General features: G+C 44.1%; 1 protein-coding gene across 1 annotated transcript in view; it reads left to right on the top strand.

Moving 5' to 3' along the window:
* Con (leucine rich repeat protein connectin) overlaps positions 1-20,251 on the top strand; it is a 193,673-nt gene that overhangs the window by 119,787 nt on the left and 53,635 nt on the right. Inside the window, exons 3-4 of the mRNA XM_023390008.2 lie at positions 3,208-3,789; positions 4,055-4,548. Of these exons, the coding sequence (XP_023245776.2) occupies positions 3,215-3,789; positions 4,055-4,548 (1,069 nt within the window). The 5' untranslated portion in view covers positions 3,208-3,214. The remainder of the gene's footprint in view (positions 1-3,207; positions 3,790-4,054; positions 4,549-20,251) is intronic.

Here is a 20,251-nt window from a genome sequence, read left to right as displayed (position 1 = left end):
TATTTTTTAATTTTTCCCTCTATCGACTCGAGTCGTAAGTTTTCATTGCCCCACTCATCCGACTCTCCGGTTTGTTCAGTTGAGGTGGCCGATTCGTTAAATCTTCCAATACCCGAGTGTAACTCGCACCAACTAGTTGTAAGCCGCCTCGAAACTCCCCTGGGCCAAGGGAAAAAGTAACATAAAAAAACAAAATTTCAAAAAAAAAAAAAAGAACCACAAAGGATCTTTTACAAAGTGCGCCCAAGTATAACGAACCACGCGGCAGTGGACGCGTTCCGCCATTACCCGTACCCAGGAACCACGAAGAACTTCATTCGAGGAGCACCGACCAATGGGTCCTTTGCCCTTCAAAGAAAAAAACTTGGCCCCGGGGAGGGGGAAAAAAAAACTCAAAACTTTGTATATCGGGCAACTTTGAATGAATCGCGGTACAACCAATGTCCTTTTTTCCCCCTCCCCGCCTCTTTGTGATCCTCCAGCATTTAATATGCACGCGCACCCCCTGTCTTGGATAAAGTTTTAATGGCTCGCAAATACACGGGGTCCAAAGCACGGGGCAAACAAACGCCGGTGGTGGAGGTGACTTCTCGCATGAGCGAGCACACACTGGCAAACTCTCGGGGCAGTGTGGCGTTTATTCGAGTATACAGGAGAGGGCCGCACGTTTGTATGGGGAATAAGTATGCGCGATAAGATGGAGTTTATCAACCCACCTGGCTTGCGTGATTATGGGATATTTTGCCTTTTGGTTTGTTTACCAAGGCTTCCCTCGTGTCTGTTAGCTTTTTAATTTGGATTTCGCCACGTTATTATTTACTCGGTGCTGAGATTGTTCATTCGTTGGAAAATTGATCAAATGTGTAACTTGTATGGTTTTTATTCTTAATCAAATTGAAAAAAAAAAAAAAATGAAGCCATACCATGAGTCAAAGGGCAGAGTACAATAATTGGATGTGCACGATGAGAATGGAATACCAACGATACCACTGATATTCGTCAACAAGTAACCAATGCGCTTTGCACGAGGCACACCTGCAATAGTATAAAACCCACACGCGTAAAAGTCACAGTATGATATGGGTGTTCTTAAAAAGCTATCCGAGCGATGCTGCAGCTTGTGTCGTACTAGATAGTGCGTCGAAACGGAAAAATTGAACAAGTGAAAAAAAAGGTAGCGGTACAATTGATCTTGAGCTCAGGGGGAAAGAGTCAGGTGCGCAAAAACATCTTAATCGGGGGCGAGAGATGCTCATTCGATTGGATCTTTTTTTTTTTTTTCAACTCTTGCATCGTTACGATGAAAATCTCGCAAGTCCTCACACGAACCTTGTTTTTTTTTTTTTTTTTGTAACGTCCCCCTTCCACGTGTTACATCTCAAAGGACTCCTGCGCCGCGCTATTGTTTTTTACTCTCACCGCGCAACCCGATCAAAGTATCCGTCCGTTTGCTCGCGTGGCGTGAACGCGACAACGTAACAAGTGAACAAAATAAAAAATAAAAAAAAGAAGAAGAAGCTCCTTCTCTCGAGCGAGGGAGCACATACTCGTATCATACGTATGCAAGTCCTTCCACTTGAGGGGATAATTTTTCAAAGCTCGGCAAAGCTTGCGAGCTGTCCTTCGTTCTTCCTCCTCCTTCTTTTTTTTTTTCGGCAAAAAGGCCGCTCTTCTTTTCGAGCTTCTCGCCCCTCCTCCCCGACGAGCCTTTTTTCTCACATCCCACTCCTCCCGCCTTCTTTCTGCACTGACACTTTGATACCACCATCGTCTTCGTATTGAAAACGAGTGGCTGAATTTGTCAAAAAGGCGCGACTTTTGTGCACGGTTTTTCCACCAGCGCCAAAAAAAATGTCGTATTTATTTTCAAAACCCCACTTTTACCTGTGTGCGTGTGTGCATCAGATGCCACTTTGTCGTCCAAGTAACCCCTCCCACCGTGCCCGGAAATTCCAAATTCATCATCATCAGGGCGGTATGGTTGAGCCACGCGAGTAAACGATCGTCTTTAATTAACGCGACCCCACTTCGTTACTCCCTAATGAATTCCTTTCCCTCCCCCGTATACGTAGCCACAAAGTGCCAGCTGTACTCTCGAGAGCGTATCGGCACATTAGCTATTTATAACTCAAGTTTCCCACCCACCGTTCCATCGATGCCTCGCTTGTATCCGGAAAAGTACTACACGAGTCAGTGTGTTGTTTACCTCGGTGCCATGAAACGAGCTTATATTCTTGGTTTGTCCATCCGCAAATGGGACATTGATTGATATACGGATCAAAAAGAAAAAAAAAGAAAAAAAAAAAACATACCACAAGCTTCGATCAACTTTTACGCTCTTCACACCTACGCGCGACGTAGCAAGCCAACCATCCAATCTCCTTTCAAGTATCAGCGCTCCTCCACGTGTACGCCGTAACAACCAGTCTTGCGATGCACATCGGGTTGGTCTTTTTTTTTTTTTTCCTCCCTATCATACCCTTGGGAGACGCTACGTGTACACCCCACGACAGCGTTTTCTAGCCCAGTGGAGCACACTCGCATCGTCGTGTATGTATAGGCACGCAGCGTCGTGCTGACCAGACTGGAAGAAAAATTTTCCGAGATGATCCGGGAGAGGCGCTCCTTCTGTACACCCTTGCCGGGGGTTTTTTTTTTTTTTTTTTCCCTCCTATGTCCCGCCGAGAGAGAGAGCTCTTTCTCCTTTTGCATTGTGATGCGGGGTCACTGACTCACGAGGCGCGCGGCGTCGATGTGTATACCTACTTGCGACGCGAAAGTGACAGCGCCTCGCGGAGGGCTACACTGGTCGAGCGACACATCCCTCGCGAGGGCCTTGTTTAAAAAAAAAAAAAAAGTGTAATCCAATTTTTTTTTTTTTTTTCTTTTTTTTCGGGTGGTGAAGCTTATTTGGGATGTGTTTTTCGGTTTACTGGAGAGTGAGATGGAAATTGGACGACCGAAAAGTTGATAAAAAAAAAAAACCAGTTTTCACCGGAACCGATTTCCACACGGTCCGTCTCGGTGTACAACTCGAGCGTGGAGTCCCATCCATTAAGTAGTGGACGAAAATAAACACGCGCTCTACATCTACACAAGTTGCATGTATTATTATTTTGTTGAAATGAAAAAAAAAAAAAAAAAAGAAAAAAAAAATGAAAAAGTTTATATATACTAAAGAATCGCTCGTCCTCGTATATGTTTCAGCGCGACAATGAGTACACGGGGGCAGAGTCCGCGGTTGCTGCTGCTGGGCCTACTGGTCTTGGCATTGTCGGTGGGCTTGGGCGAGTCCGTGGTGCTAAAGACGCGCGCGAGGCGGGTCAAGGCCTCCAAGGACAGCCGAATCGTCGAGCACAAGGACATAAACGTGTGCGACATAGAGCAGGAGGAGACGCCGCTTTACTGCTACTGCAACGACAACAAGCTGGCGAGCGCCGAGGACGTCAACTGCTTGATCTTCAATCGGCTCGAGCTGGCCAATCCGATATGGGCGCACTTCAACTCCCAGATGTACATACGCAAGTTGAGCTTCGTCGTGAGGAACGACGGCAGCTTCACGTACATACCCACGGCTCTGCTGCGACAGCTCAAGAGCCTCAACACCATAAGCTTCCAGCACGCGAAGCTCGATGCCATTGAGAACCAGGCCTTTGCCGCCCTGCCCAGCATATCCACCATCAATCTCAGCAAGAACAACATCAACGTCCTCAAGTGGCACTCCTTCGAGAGCTTGAGGAACCTCACCGTCCTCAATCTCGACGACAACAACATTGTCGAGCTCAACAGGTATTGCCTTTTTTTTTTTTTTTTTTTTTTCACATTTGTACACGCCCCTTGAAACTATACACTCAATTGTACAATCGTGATCTTTTTTCCTTCTTTTTTTTTTAAATGAAATCGAATATTTTCTTTCGTCTCGTTTCCAAAGAGGTGGATGATGGTTATTGTGCACAACGAGTCAATTGTTTTCTTTGTATGGCAAGCACGAAAAAGTCACCCCTTCTTTATGAGTTACGAATGGTATAAGAAAGAAAACCTTGTCCTCGAACAGGGACATCTTCTACGACGTGCCGAAGCTGCAGAAGCTCTTCGTGAACCACAACAACGTGTCGACCTTGCACGAGAAGGCCTTCTCGCACCTGCCCTCCCTGCAAGAGCTCGAGCTGAACAACAACAAAATCTCGACGATCAACCCCGCGAGTTTCCAGGATCTGCGTATGCTCGAGCGCCTCGACCTGCGCAACAACCAGATCGCCAAGCTGGCCGAGCGCAGCTTCATCGAGATGCCGGAGCTCCAGGAGCTCGACCTCGACCAGAACAGGATCACCAGCATCGCCAACTACGCCTTCGACGGCTTGAGGAGCCTCAAGAAGCTCAGGCTCAGCGAGAACAAGCTCGTCCAGCTCGAGCCTGACTTCCTTGCCGGCGCCACGTCCATCAATCTGCTCGACGTCAGGGAGAACGAGCTGCGCACCATCACCTTCGACAACATCAAGCCCATCGTCACCAACTTCTACAAGAACGCCAGCTACCTGCATCTCGATGGTGAGTCCTTTGTGTGTACTTGTGTCGCCTACGTCGCGTGTTTTTTTTTTTTTTTTCCGTTGATTATTGTTCCTGAGCCATCACGTGCGCGTGGGAACAACAACGTGGTCGTTAAAACAAAAGGAGGGGAGCAAAAAGCGGTATGTGTGGTGTCGAGGAATTTTTTTCGACGCAAAACTCGCGTTTGTGGGACTTTTCTGGCTTTGGCCGTAACGTGGGTACCCACGTGTATACATAAATATACAGAGACGGTGTATAGCAGCCGGTGAGCGTTACGTTACACCTCGTTATTTCGTTGTGCGCCAGGATTCGGTCCTCGTTGCGGAGAACGAGAAACTCGCGGGTCCTTTCTTTTCTTTTTCGTTTTTTCACTTGTTTCCGTGCGGTTGTTTCACTTTTTTTCAATACGAGAACAAGAATATAATTGGTTTCGTCTTACTCGAGCTTTTTTTTTTTGTAACCGTAGCTTTTCTTCGATTTTTTTTTTTTTTTTTTTTTTTTTTTTTTTTATTTAATATTTGATGTTTCGTTCCGAGGACGACCATCTGGGTTTAACAGAGGGGCTCGATGATAAGTCCGAAATGTTTTCGGTCTTTGAAAGACTTTGGGAGAGTCCACAGTCATTAAAAGTCTTGGGTAACTTTAAAATCTCTCAGAGACCTCGAAAAGTCTTTTTGTGTCTTTGAATGACTTGAAACGTCTTTTCGAGACTTTTACGGTGTTTTCCAATGACCAGAAAAGTGTGCAGCCACTCTACATTTTAACTCAAACTACTGCAATGGCACATAATTACGCAAAATAACAAATACTTATTTATTTACCTTAGGAATTTTTGCTACACCAAATTACATTTGACAGTCTTTATTGTATAACATCATGCCATGAGTACGCCCAAGTGTTTTTCGCAAAACCTTTCCAATTATCCTAGTAAAAAAAAAAAAAAAAAAAAAAAAAAAAAAAAAAAAAAAAAAAAAAAAAAAAAAAAAAAAAAAAAAAAGCCGTTCTAGAATGAACAAGTATACGCGTATGAAAACCAAACGAACCAACAAAAACTAGCTATTTCCAATTCCCATGCAGGACGAGCTCGCCATATACGTAGTTCGCTCCGTATACTTATCTGTTTACAAACTCTCGTCGCGGACGCCTCCACTACGTGTGTGTGTGTGTGTATGTATTCGCTCGAGACAAAAGCACATCGGCCGACCTGACGTGAAATTCGAATCGGAGCTTTACCCCACGTCGCGCTTCCGCGAACTATCGCTCCAACTTTGGGGACGCAATTACGGCGACGACGAAAGAGAGGCGGAATAGAAAACAGCCGGGGAAGGACGATTGTCGCTGCAACGGCGGAGCAAAGTTTCTTCTCCGGGCGACGATACTGCGGGCAACTGTCTGGCGGAGCTTGTTGCGCAGTTTTTTTTCTTTTTTTTTTTTCTTTTCTCTCTAGGTTCCGGTTTTCAGGACCTCCTCTTTCCACCGAATAAAGCCTGCGGACGAAGCGTTCACGAATTCACGTAAATATGCAACGAGTAGCAAAAAAAAAAATTATGTTTATCCTCCGTTGGATCAAACGGTGCAAGACCTATAAAAAAAATGAATATCTGGTAGCAAACTTTTACTCCCTATCCATTCAAGCATAATCAAGCGCGAAACTAATTTTTTTTTATGCTCATTCTATCTTTCCGAAGGATTATTTTTTTTCGTGAGGGATCCTGCAATTCCTGGAATGAAAAAAATTTATCGGAAAGTTATTAACATGTTATTTGCGCTGTTGTGGAAAAATATCACGGATACGTCAACTATCTGGAAATAGTTGGTTATCGTGTAAAATTCCAGATAAAAAGTATTGTATTTCTCATAGTTTCGGAAAAATCCGATATCCGAAAAATAAAATTTTGATAACTTATTGCCATTTTGGGACGTTTGACGTATGGCGTATGGGAAAGATTGGATTAAAAAAAAGCTTCCCGCAATCGTCTAATCTTCATCGGATAATTCATCACCTAACCAACCTGTAATGCTAATGAAAAAACTTTGTTTTCACTGTAAATCAATGCCAATCACGATCAGTTAACTGCGCGCATAACCGCTTATACCTCAAGCCGAAGATTGACGCTCCGTCGGAACTAATTAACTAGTCATCACTCGAACTTCCGATCGAAAATACATAATACCCACGAGAGAGACGGGACGATTGAACCAAACACGTTATCATCCTATATGTACGCAATGGACAGATGTTGCTACATTTTTACTTTGGTGAAGCGTATACAATAGCTTCATCGGTAACCACGAAAGCACGCCCGAAGGAAGGTATAAAACTTATTTCTAAAATAAGGACGTATAACTGGTATTATATCTTTGATATTTATTGAACGAAAATGAACGGTAAAACGGAGGAAAATAGAAACGGTGTGAGAGGTTCGAGTCTTCAGAAAGAAGTGAAGAGAGAGTTGCTCCTGCTTGACAACACAGTCACTTTGTTGATTTCTCTGGTTTCCAAGTTATTCGCTGCATAAAACAATTGCCACCATAGCCTCCCGTCCGCAAGAGAGCCATTACCCCCCTTGCCCCGGTGCTCCTTTCATTTTTGAACAGGAAAAATGCGGCCCCGGACATTCCAAACGAAAGCCGTGCACGCGGCTTTTCGAATCGTCAACTTTACGATTCGCGGGCGCAGTTATACAAACAATCGATAACATATAGTATTTAAAAAAACGAGCTACTCTCTCCTTCTCTTTCATTCTTACATTCTTTACATTTCTCCCACTCATACAAAACTTTATTTTGTACTCAAGCATACTTGACAAGTTTTCTCGCTGGTCTTGTTAATGTTCCGTTCGCAATTCGAACTTCAGCGCTACGTACTTGACCGTCGTCACGATTCACAAAAACTTTGGTAATTATACCCTTTCTCCAATAATTTCTTTCAACCTTATCATCTAAAATTATTACTAGATCACCCTCTTGGAGAGGTGCCTCACTTTTTTGCCACTTTTGTCGTGGAATTAAAGTAGGAAGATATTCACGCAACCATCTTTTCCAAAAAGCGTCAGCAAAGCTTTGAGAAATTTTCCACTGTTTTCTCGTACAAACGTTTTGTAAATCGCACCGACTTATTCTTATCTGCCCTGAAGACGCTCCCAACAAAAAATGGTTAGGCGTTAGGGCTTCAATATCTCGGGAATCAGAAGAGACATGTGTAAGAGGCCGAGAATTAACAGAATGCTCTATTTCTGCAAGAATTGTCGCGAGCGTTTCCTCTTTTGGAGCATGTTCTTTCAAAACAGCAGTCAGGGCAACTTTAACCGATCGAATGAGACGTTCCCATGCACCTCCCATATGAGGTGCGGATGGCGGATTAAACTTCCACTCAATATTTCGATTAGTCATATAATTACCCAAGCTTTCGCGATTTAAGTTCTTTATACATTGAGAAAGCTCTTTACTCATTCCCCTGAAATTCGTACCATTATCAGAATATATTGTTTCAGGAGTTCCCCTTCGGGCGGTAAAACGTCTCAGAGCCAATATCGCGGAATCTGTACTTAAACTAGATGCAAGCTCAATATGAATGGCACGTGTAGTCATACAGGTCAGTAAAACTCCCCAACGTTTTTCGCGCCTCCTCCCTATTTTAACCTGAATAGGCCCAAAATAATCAAGTCCGCAATGAGTAAATGGACGACAACGGTAAGCTAAACGTCCTGGGGGTAGAGCAGCCATTTTAGGTTGTGCTGGTTGACCTTTCCGAATTTTACAAATTATACACGAACTCGATAAGCTTTTAAGACCTTGACGCAAACCCACAATCCAATAATTCTGTCGTAGTTCGTTAAAAACCGTTTGATGATTAGCATGATAATATTTTTCATGGTATTCCTTAATTAATAATTTTACGATCGGATCTTTTGCACAAAGAATAACAGGATTTTTAACTACACCGTCTGATGCAAACTTTTGTATCCGACCTTCAGATCTTAACAAATCATTTTTGTCTAAAAAAGGTGTTAAAATTATAATTTTACTATTTCGTGGTAATGGCTTTGAATTTTTTAACGCATGTATTTCTTTGTTAAATGACATTAGTTGACTATTTTTAAAACAAATTTCTTCAGCTTTTTTCTTTAGCTCTATAGCTGTCAAAAAATTATTATGCCATTGTTTATTCCGTTCTAAAGCTGAGTGACTTTTTCTTTTCCAATTTTCTGCGGCTTTTAAGACTCGTGATAAAGCGGAAATTAAACGTTTCCAACTTGAAAAACGCGAAAAATCAATTAACTCATCTTCGATCGAAAGAGTAAAAGTATTAACCGAATCCTTTTTAAGTTCGCAATTGTCCTGTATATTATATTTTTGCCCAAAATTTTCTTTTGGCCAAAGGCTTTCATCCCTGTGTAAAAATGCTGGTCCAATTAACCAACGACTGTTAGAGTCTAACGCGCCAGGTGCTATTCGAGTACCGTCATCTGCTGGATTTTCCTTTGTAGGAACCCACCGCCACTCTTTCACGTTTGAATTCTCGTTTATTTCATTGAGACGATTAGCTACGTACATCTTATAATCTCGCGAATCTTTCTTAATCCACTGTAATACTGTCTTAGAATCTGACCAAAAAAATCTACGAAAAATTGAAAAAGTATGTTCTAGCGCAATAAACTTAGCTAATCTCGTAGCTAACAAGGCACTCTGTAGTTCTAAGCGGGGAATAGATTGCGCTTTCAACGGCGCAACTCGACTTTTTGACATGATAATTGCCGTGTGAAAACTCCCGTCTTTTAAAGCGAATCGCCAATAAGCTACTGCAGCATATGCTTTCGAACTCGCGTCACAGAAAATATGTAATTCTGCTGAATCAAGTTGATCGGTAAGGCTTTGATAACAGCGAGGGATTCGACATTTTGTCACGTTATTTAAATCATGTAACCAAAGCTTCCATAATGAGAACTCGTCCTCTCGAATTTTCTCATCCCAGCGAACTTCACTAAGCCAAATCTGTTGCATAAGCATACGCGCACGAATGGTAAAAGGCGCAAGGAAGCCCAACGGATCAAAAACCGACATGATTGTTCGTAAAAACTCCCTCTTTGTAGGCTTTCTTTTCCCACTGATAATATCACTGTCTATTTTAGACTCTTTAAAAGTAAAAGATAACTCATCAGGTAAATTGAGCCATTTTAGCCCGAGAACTTTCTCCTCACCGTTATCTTTTACCTCAATAAAGCTTTCGGTCGAGTTTCCGTCATTTATAGTGTCTACAACTAGCTTTGAATTACTAGCCCACCCATGCATTTGCCATCCTGCATTAGCATTTATAATTTTCGATTCTTTAACGCGATTGGATGCTTCCTCAGCTGTCATGCAACTATCCAAAAAATCGTCCATGTAACAATTTTCTTTTAAACTCTTTACCGTTGCAGGAAAACGAGAAGAAAATAAATCGGCATTTTTGTCCTTGATAAATAAAGCTGTGCAAGGTGAAGATTTTGCCCCGAATAACATGGAAGTCATGACGTATTCTTGTGGAGCCTTTGAACTATCCCCGTCTCTCCACAAGAATCGCTGAGCATCGCGATCTTCTTTACAAATCTTAATTTTTAAAAACATATCGCGAAGATCTGCTTTAACCGCGTAAGCATATTGACGAAATCGCATTAAAACACCTGGGAGAGATTTAAGAAAATCTGGGCCAGAGAATAACAAATCGTTAAAACTTAATGATTTCGTTTTTGCCGCTGCGTCAAAAACTAAACGTACTCTGCCTGGTTTGTTTATATGACGCACACCGAAATGGGGAAGATACCAAACTCTTTTGCCGTATGATTTTTCTGCTCTTTCTGCGTAACCATTTTCCAATAAACGAGTCACTTCTTTGTTATATAAATTTGCATAATTTTTATCACGAGCTAGCTTTTTTTCTAGTAGTTGAAGCCTTCGCAAAGCGGTTGAACGACTATCCGGAAAATCTGTATCGTCTGAAACCCACGGTAAACCGATCTCCCACGCTCCATTGTTATATTTACACGTATCTTGTAAAATTTTGATAGCGCATTCATCTCTTAAACTTATTTTATTTTCGCAGTCTTTCACGCCGATATCATCGATTAAAAAATAGTTCCTAACCAATTCGTTAAGCTCCTCGTTCGTATAAGTCTCCTCTCGCGAATTGACACTGAGACTCGCGGAAATAGCTTGCAAGCTTTCAGACTCATTTCTACTTAAACACCCGTGAATTGACCAGCCCAAAGCACATCGAGAAACTAGTAACGAATTCTTTCTTAGTTCTTTAAACTCTTGGGTAACTATCAAACCAACATTATCCTGACCTAGCAACATTTGCGGAGCTTCATCGTACGGATGAATAAAAACTTTTGTTTCTTTCTCACAATATTGAGACAATTTATAATCCACACTTTGCATGGGAAGTGCAAGGTCATCGACTACAAGTAGATTTTTTAAATTAAAAATCTTTGAATCATGCTTTAATTGACAATTAATACGCTCTGTGGAAAATGTAACGTTATCGTCACCACCAATCCCCTTCAAAACTGCATTTATACGTGAAGTTTTTAAATTAAGCTTTCTTACAATCTTCGAGTTAATTAATGAAACCATGGAACCTTCATCTAATAAGGCATGAATCAAAACCGAAGATTGGTTATTCAATAAAAGAACGGGTACTGATTTTAATAAAACTCTTGAATGTAGTCATGACTGTTTGCTAACTGACAAAGCGTCAGGCTCAGAATCTTTTAGGTTCAAAACTTCTGTTTTAGTCTCAGTTTTGACATTGAAATTAGCATTATTCTTAAAAGGAGTATGTAGAAGTTCGTGATGCTTAATACCACATTTTCCACACGATCGCGCGGTGCACCTATCTCTCACATGACTCTTATCTAAACAATTAAAGCACAGCTTGTTTGTTTTCACAGTTTTCCAACGTTGAGAAATTAGAGATTTTGCGAAATCTCTACATTCAGTAATAAAATGGTTCTTGCGACCACAGTGAAAGCATTCTTTTTTTTCTGTACGACTCTTTTTTGCATCTTCTTCAACATTAAGGTTCAAAACTACTCTTTTGTTACCGTGAGACGTTCGAAAATTAGGTTCAGACAGTTTCGCAGTTGCTTCGTTCAAATCTACAGCAATTATACCAGCTTTGATGTTTAATTCGGCTTCTTGAAAAACAAAGTCAGCTATTTTTTCTAAATCAGGTTTTGATGAGTTCTCATTAGCAGAAAATCTTACATAATTGTGTATCATTGAATTTGGCAACTTTTGATACAATTGATTTGCAAGCTCTGGACTAAAAAGATAACCTACATTTTTATCAATCGATTTTATCGCAATTACAGAATCTTTTAATTTTGTCGCAAAATCTACTAAGTTAACATTTGAATTTTTCAAGCTCGGGAGCTCTCGAATCTCTTTGATTATCTTTTCAAGAATCAGTTTTTTATTTCCAAACCGCATTTCTAGCGTCTTTAAAATTTGCTCTGTATTATTTCCGGCAATAAACAAAATTCGAGTAGCTTCCTGAGCTTCGCCTCGCAGAGCTTCAGAAAGACGAACAAGATTTTCTGCATCTGAGTAATTTCCCAAAGAAGTCGAGATTTCAAAGGATTGCTTAAATCTTGACCATTCGAGCGGTTCTCCAGAAAAAATAGGCAATGATTTAGCTGATGTCATTCTATTTAAAAAAACCGAATTATCATTGCTCAAACTAGAATTTCGAACTTCTTTTAAGGTCTCTTTTATTGCGTCTGCTAAATCTTTTATAGAGTCTGCGTTTAAACGGTCAGAGTGAGTATTACAATTCGCGAGTCTATTATGAAAATTATTAGGATCGTATAAATTCTCAAAATTATTTTCAAATTCAAACTCATTTTCAGATGCAATTTCGGAATTCGAACCATTATTGGCAAAATTGTTTTCAAAACGATCTCCCATCATATCAAAATCATTTCCGAATTCATTACGGTTAGGAAAAGATGCAAAGGAAGCCGATGGTTGAGACGCATAATTCGGAAAAGGGTGCTCCTGATCTAAAGTTGGTTCAGTTTGATACGCGTGACCAGTCGCTACTGGTAATTTTGACAAGGAAAACAGTGTACGCTTGTGTTCCGCTGTAGAACCCGTCGTTGAGGTCGTTGCACGGGGTGGTAGTGCGCGCTTGTGTGCCACTGCGGAACCCGTCACTGATGTCGCCGTAGAAGATGGTGATGTGCGTTTTCGCGTCACTGCAGAGCCCTCCGCTGAAGTCATCTGAGAAGGTGGTGGTACGCGGTTACGCGCTGCTGCAGAGTTCGACGCTGAACTCTTTGCACGAGGAGGTGGTGGGCGTCTGTGTGCCACTGCAGAGCCTGTCACTGAGGTCGTCGCAGGGGGATGTGGTGCGCGTTTACGTACCGCTGTAGAGCTCGCCGCTGAGGTCTTCGTACGGGGTGGTGCGCGTTTGCGCGTCGCTGCAGTCCCCATCGCTGAGGTCATCGAAAGGGACAGCAGTGCGCGTTTACGCGCTGCTGCAGCACCCGTTGCAGGAGGTAGCTGTGCGCGTTTGCGCGTTGTTGCAGTGCCCGTCGTTGAGATCGTCGTACGGGATGGCGGTACGCGTCTGCTTGCTGCTGTAGTGTCCGTCGCACGGAGCGGTGGTGCGCGTTTGCGTGCCGCTACAGAATCCACAGCTGAATTCATCGGAAGGGGTGATGGTGCGCGTCTACCCGCCGATGCAGAACCCGCCGATGCAGAACCCGCCGTCAAAGTCATCGTAGAGGTTATAGTCGGGCGCGCAGTTACGCGTTTACGTGCTGCTGGGCTTTCAACTGCAAAAGTCACGGTTGATGAAGGTGGTGGGCGCCTCCGCGCTGGTGCGAAATTGACATTCTCAGAAATAAAAGCAGGTGGTGCGCGTTTTCGCGCTGCCGCAAAACCGAGTTCACCAGACGTCAAGGTCGATGAGAGGCCCTGTGATGCTGCGGTTGAAGGAGAGAGACCCATCTCCTGCAATTCTCTGCTTCCTTCCTCCATTTCCTCCTCCGAGGACTCGCCAACATTTTGGAGCACAACCTGATCAGCTGCACCGGTCCCACCCTCGAACTCGTCAGCCAGCTCTTCGTCTGATACGGCATCGTCAGCCTCGTTAACCTCATCACCTTCAAGGACTTCGTTTCGAGGCTTTTCCTTCGTTAATGGACGGTCTTTGATATCTCGTTGTCCTCTCTTCATGTTGAGAATTACACGTTCGCGGGGTTTTTAACAAGATGCCCCACGTCGAGCGCCAAAAAATATAAAACTTATTTCTAAAATAAGGACGTATAACTGGTATTATATCTTTGATATTTATTGAACGAAAATGAACGGTAAAACGGAGGAAAATAGAAACGGTGTGAGAGGTTCGAGTCTTCAGAAAGAAGTGAAGAGAGAGTTGCTCCTGCTTGACAACACAGTCACTTTGTTGATTTCTCTGGTTTCCAAGTTATTCGCTGCATAAAACAATTGCCACCATAGCCTCCCGTCCGCAAGAGAGCCATTACCCCCCTTGCCCCGGTGCTCCTTTCATTTTTGAACAGGAAAAATGCGGCCCCGGACATTCCAAACGAAAGCCGTGCACGCGGCTTTTCGAATCGTCAACTTTACGATTCGCGGGCGCAGTTATACAAACAATCGATAACATATAGTATTTAAAAAAACGAGCTACTCTCTCCTTCTCTTTCATTCTTACATTCTTTACAGAAGGAATGGGCCGATCCTCTGCGCGCCCTGCAGTCCAAAACCCAACGAGTCACCCAAAAACCCGCGGCTACCCCCGCAAGCCGAGACGATCAAACTTCCATGTATCCATACATCAGTGATCAATGGGTGCGATACACCAAAACAGAGCATTTCCCGATTCAAATACGACGGAACACTCGTCGCGGGCGCTCCCCTTGAAACTTTGTCGATTAAAAGTTATATGCTCGGGTCCCTAAAACCTCCCCAGACACGCTTTTCCCAATCACCGCGGAAGTTAACGGGGCGAAAATAATTTGCGTGTACCTCCATAAATAACCCGCGTCTCGTCAAGCCCATCAGTGGGGCCTCATCCACCGTGGCCCAACTTCTCCGGCTCCCCGAGGATATAATCCGACGCAGCTGGTTCGAGGCAATGCTCCCTGCTTGCGTGCATGTGCGCGCTTTGCTTCGAATTTACATCGATCGGCGCGTTGACGGACGAGTTGGGCGGGAGTCATTAGCGCCCTTGTGCGAGTGGTAAGTGGAGTTTTGGAAGCAAGTGTAAGGGGACTGAAGCTGTCGCGCGTGGGTTTGCTCATCTTTTTTTTTTTTGGCGTGACGGCAGTGGGGGGTGGATAATATTGCCCCGATGCTTTTAGTAATGTATACACGCGTGTTGGGGAGAGGAGGTCGCTTCGCCCATTAACTGCTTTGGTACTTGGTGGTCTTATCGTTAATTTCGGGTGTGTTTGTTTTTTGCGGGATTAGCTTGACGGGCTACCGAGGTGTCTCATTCGACTGACGCTGCATTTGCAAAATGTATGACGTGCAACTTTTTGCCCTGATATATCATCAACGCGCATAAATATGATCATGTTTGCTTGATTTTTCTTCTTTTTTTTTTTTTTTTTTTATTTCTAGTCGTTCAGGACCACGCAATATACACCTATCTTTTACTGTGCGAAAAAATTTAATCATTGGTATGCATCTGTGGTAAGGTACGCGCATTCATCATGGCAAAAGGAATTAATAAAAAGTACGAATCTCGATTGGAAAAAAAAGAATAAATTGGTTTAAAAAACAAATTGTAAAGTTGAAAATATGATGCAAAAAAAAAAAAAAAACCCGAACAATCAGGTGTACCGCAAAGGCAACCTCGTACAAGTTTAGCGTGGATGCATCCAATTTTTTTGCACCGGCATACACGCCCAAACCCCGGCAAGGGCATCATAACCAGCTACTATTGTTTTTACAATCAGATACCTTTCTTTTTTTCAATCAATAACACGATTACGCGTCCAATCGATCACCAAAAGCGCAGACAGGTGGGGGGGGGGAAATCGGGTTAATGGGGATCCGCAATCACCGCACGCGGCCTTCGAAATTCGATTAATCAACGTTGTTCGCAGCGGAGGGAGGCATTAAATTTCATTCGCTCGCCGCGGGGGGGAAAAAAAGGCGCTAACATCACCAATCCGACTCCCTCTTTGCTGATTCATCATCCCCAAACACACGTGTATATACAGCCGCTCATTGACGATCAGAATGCACTGGCCGAATTTTCGCGTGTCCGCACAATTCACCGCACCAGCCGATCTTCGCATCTTTTTTTTTTTTTTTTTTTGTCCTTTAGCAAAAGTGGACTACTTAAACGTTGTATTGAAAACCCTTGGACGCACGAGGTCCCGATCCCCCATCAGCAGTGATAGTCGAGGTTCCGGCGAGAGACTAATGGAAAAAGGAGGAAGAGTCACACTCCTTCGGCTCTGCCGAGCTAAGCTGCTTTGATAAACGCGACGTGCGGTGGCCATTAGACGGCTTCCTCCCTCTTGTCCCGAGAGCTAATCTCCCCGTGGATGCCACCGTCGGATCGATGTTTTCCCTGGTCTTTCGTCGTCAAGCCTCTGCGAGCGCGTTGGGGTGTCCATCGGGTGCTGGACATCATACGTTACATCCGACGCGATCGGGACTCATTTCCATTGGGGGAGCTCTGGTCAAAGTACACGCCATTGGCATGCATCCAAAAAAAAAAAAAAAAAATGCTTTTTTGAAAAAAAGGTCCGCAAACTCGGAAACGTTTCTCCTTGGCAATCGCGCGTAGGGGGTAACAATCAGAGCGCGGATGAAAGGCTGCTCGTTGGATGTCGAAGGGGAGGAGCAATTTAAAAAAAGGGGGGGGCGTACTGGCCACTCGAGCGTGGACCTCCTTATTTTTCCAAGCGGCGGGTTCGAATGGAACATGATAATGAGCGCGCAAGGACTTCAACTCGTTAGTTCAACGAAAGGGGTGGCGACAGCCCATTACGACTCTCGGACATTGCGTTCTTTCTGTCGTTGGATGTATGTTTCTTGTGTATTTTAATCTTGCATTACACGCTTCAGCCTTTTTGCACGGAGTAATGGTGTATACATACAGGGGTTGTAGTTTGAGGAAACTGAAGAGGAGAGAAATGGGTAACGAGAGAAAGAGAGAGAGAGAGTATACGATGTTTTAGTTTAATCCCGCTGTTTCATGAATTTTAATTCAATCCGAGCACTTACGAGTACTCGTCAAAGTCTTTAGGGTTATTTTTTTATTTTTAACTCGTGATATAGAGGACGAGATGAGTTTGAGCTTTCATATAAAAGTACCTAATGAGTTGCAAGTATAAGTAACGACAAACTATAGATGTTTGCGTAATACAATTGGTAAAAAAAAAAACAAAGGATCCCATCGTCCCAACACGTGCCTCCACGCGAAGGTCGGAGGAATGAAATCTTTGGCGATTGCAAATGTCAAAATAATTCTAAAGACGCGCACAAAGCACCCCCCGACGCTTAACTCGATGCCAGAGTTTCGGCCGTGGGATCGTTTTAACGAGGCCCCCCTCGCGTTCACGCAACGCCCCTATCTTTGGTAACAACCACCCATAGTCACCCGCGTCCACGAATACACCGAAAATCCCCTCTCGGCAACCGCGGTATTATACGCTAGCCGGCGTTTAACCCTAGAGTACCCCCTTAAGGGGGTGGAAAGGGGGCAAAGCCCCGAGTGCGCTACCACGACTGATGTTGGGGCTGATTTATTCATAATGGCCCGGACTGATCGAGGATCGAGTGCGGCGACCGTCCGAACTCTTTTGGCCGTATGCATTGCACACGGCTATATACTTATCGATAGATTTGAAGCAACGGTGTTTTTAAAAGAGCAATCGGTGAATCGGCGTTGAGATGTAGGGTAATGCGCCGTTATCGCGAGATTTTTTAGTATCGATCGGGCTGTTTTTACTCTTATATGATTCGATATCGAAACTTTTCGGGAAAAGGGAAAAACACTTTTAACGACCCGGGCAGCTGTAAAAATCACGGGACCACCGGACTTTTTAACGACCGGTACCTTTTTACGGCTAGGGGAAAATTTCTCGCTCGTAAAAATCGGGAAAGCACGGCTTGGCCACAATTCCCGAAAATAACGCCACACCAGGGGATGAAAAAAAAAAAAAAAAAAAAAAAAAAAAACAATCAAGCAGACGCCGCGTTTGGCAATTTTGCTTCCGTCAACTCGGTCGATAAGGCGAACAACGACGCGACCTACATCTCTGAGTTTGGAATGAAAATTCTAATCTGCCGCGAAAGCGAGAAAAGCCGAAGAAAAAAATGAATGAAGGAGAGTCCTCTCTTTCGCGCGACATTCCGTTATTATAATTCCTCGATATGCGTGAAAACGAGCGCACCTCCCTCTCCTCTTTCGTTAACTTTCAATTCACCCTCTCTCCCGTGGAACACGACGACGCCCGATGCCAACCAATTATTCCCAGCCCTTACCCACCTACTCTTTATTCAATTACAGTAGAGAGCACCACCACCGGTATCGGGGAGAGGAAAGAAAAAGAAAAAAAGAAGATGAGCAAGGAAGAAAGTAGCCGTAGTTTGAAAAGAGCAGAGGGGGGGGGGGCTAATAAAATTATTAATTAACGAAGAAGGTGGAGCAGCCAAGAGGCGTTTTAGCATAATGAAAATCGTAAGCCGCAGTGTGCAGCACCTAATAACCATATACATACCCCCGTAGGTATACGGCTTTTCCTACTCGGGTGCATTAACTTCTTCCCTCGCTAAAGAGAGAGAGAGAGAGAGAGTTGATGCTCCGTTGGGGGCGTGCGGATAATCGGGTAGAACTTTAACGCGTTGGGTGAGTATAATTTAATGTATTGGGAGCGAGGCACGCGTGATCGATCGGTTGCTTCGTTACCCGCGACAGCGAATAAGCAAAGTGGCACGGTGTATACGGCTAGATGTACTTTTTATCTCTCCCGGCTTTCATTACCATTCATCGAGATGATTTTCGCGAACAACCAAAAACAAATGAAAAAAAGAATGTGCAATAGTTACAACGTTTGTGTGTGTGTGTGTGCCGCTCGAAGCGAGCAACTGTACTGCGGGCCGCTCGAAAAGGAACAGAACCGAGGGCGAATCCCAGCGGAGGCATCGGCAGGGAAAATATATTTTCATTGGCTCGGTTGAGCGTTAATTAAGCCCTGAAAGCACGGCAAACACAAGAGAGAGAGTGGAGATTTGCTCTCGAAAATCCGCGACTCTCCAAAGAGAGGGTGGATCGAACGACTCCCCCCCCCTCAACTGATGCTGCCGTCTGTCTGTTTCTTCTTCCCCCTTCCCTCCCCGTTTGAGTGTACACCACTGAAAAGTTTTCTCGAGGACTAGACGAGATGAGGGTATATTTTTGTACTGTATTACCCCCCCCCCTTTTTCTCTCTCTCTCTCTTTAACAGCTGTGGTAATGAAAGGGTAAAAAGGATCCTCGCGGAGGATTTGTTTTGACTACGCCGAGTCTGGAGTTGGAGTCTTTTGTTTTTGTTGCGCATCGAGATCGGGGTCGTTCGAGGAGGGTTTTTTTGTTTTTTGCTCGTCCTAAAAGACGTCCCACCTCGTTTGGAGAAACCTCGTTGCTCCCCACTTACTTGCATAATCATTATTGCGACCCATCAATGCATTCATTTGTTAGGACGAAAAACCCTGTCACTCATAGTTATTAGATCATACGGCCAGACAGATGGTACCTATAGCACCGATGGACTGACAAATCTCAAAAATCTTCCCGATTGTCTTTTCACCTCAAATCCAATGGAATTCCCCAAAACGTTTGCACAATGAAACGCGAGGCAAGCCGCAAAAAAAGCACGACGGGCGACTCCAAAACCAACATTATCGGCCAATCGATCATCACCATCCATCCAGCCCTAAAGTCCCCGTGCCCATTGGCCAAAAAAGCGCTGCCAACGCTATATGTACTCCTCGCAACTTTAAATGGGGCGATGACTCCATACGGACCTCCCGTACACATCGCGTGAGGAAAACAAAGACCACATCCACATAAATATGGCGAGGAGGAAAAAAAAATTACGCTTCGGCCGGAGGATCGATAGGGCGTAATTGCTTGTTTGCTCGCGCGTCTGCTCAAACACGCGCTCCCCTGAAAAATTGCCGCTCATATTTTCAACTCGCTCCTTCTTCCACGTGCAGTTTTCACGGTCAGACCCCCTGTTTACCGAGACGGGGGTGCCGTAAATTATTTGCCCGAGCTCTCGCGTGTCTCCTTTTTCGTTACCGAACAACGTGCAAGTTTCATCAACCCGCCAACGCGTAAGTTAAGGGGGGGGGGGTCGAGTTCAATGCCTGCACAATGGGCATTTAACATTTCAAGCGAGGATCATCGCTTTGGACCCTCGCCTCGGCGTCCGGGAGGAAGGATTGTTTGTGGGTGTTGTTTCGCTCGAAAGACTCACTTTTCCGTGAAGCATCACCTGGCGCGCGGGAGGGATGTGACTTCTCGCGAGTTATTCGCCCCCGTAATCGCAGATGGTAAGCGACAATCGAAAGATACAATAGAGACGTACAAATGAGTCTTTTAATTTGTCGGAGCGCTGGAATCGGAGGAAAACTGTACGAGGGACACGAGAGGTTTTGAGCGAAGGAGAGTCGTGGACGATGCGCGAGT

Source organism: Copidosoma floridanum, unplaced genomic scaffold, assembly GCF_036245765.1.
Source record: "Copidosoma floridanum isolate Cflo_tuat_1 unplaced genomic scaffold, Cflo_Japanese_pri ptg000021l, whole genome shotgun sequence".
NCBI lineage: Eukaryota > Metazoa > Arthropoda > Insecta > Hymenoptera > Encyrtidae > Copidosoma > Copidosoma floridanum.
The sequence above is the reverse complement of the archived record's forward strand: the minus strand, read 5'-3'. Positions and strand labels throughout refer to the sequence as shown.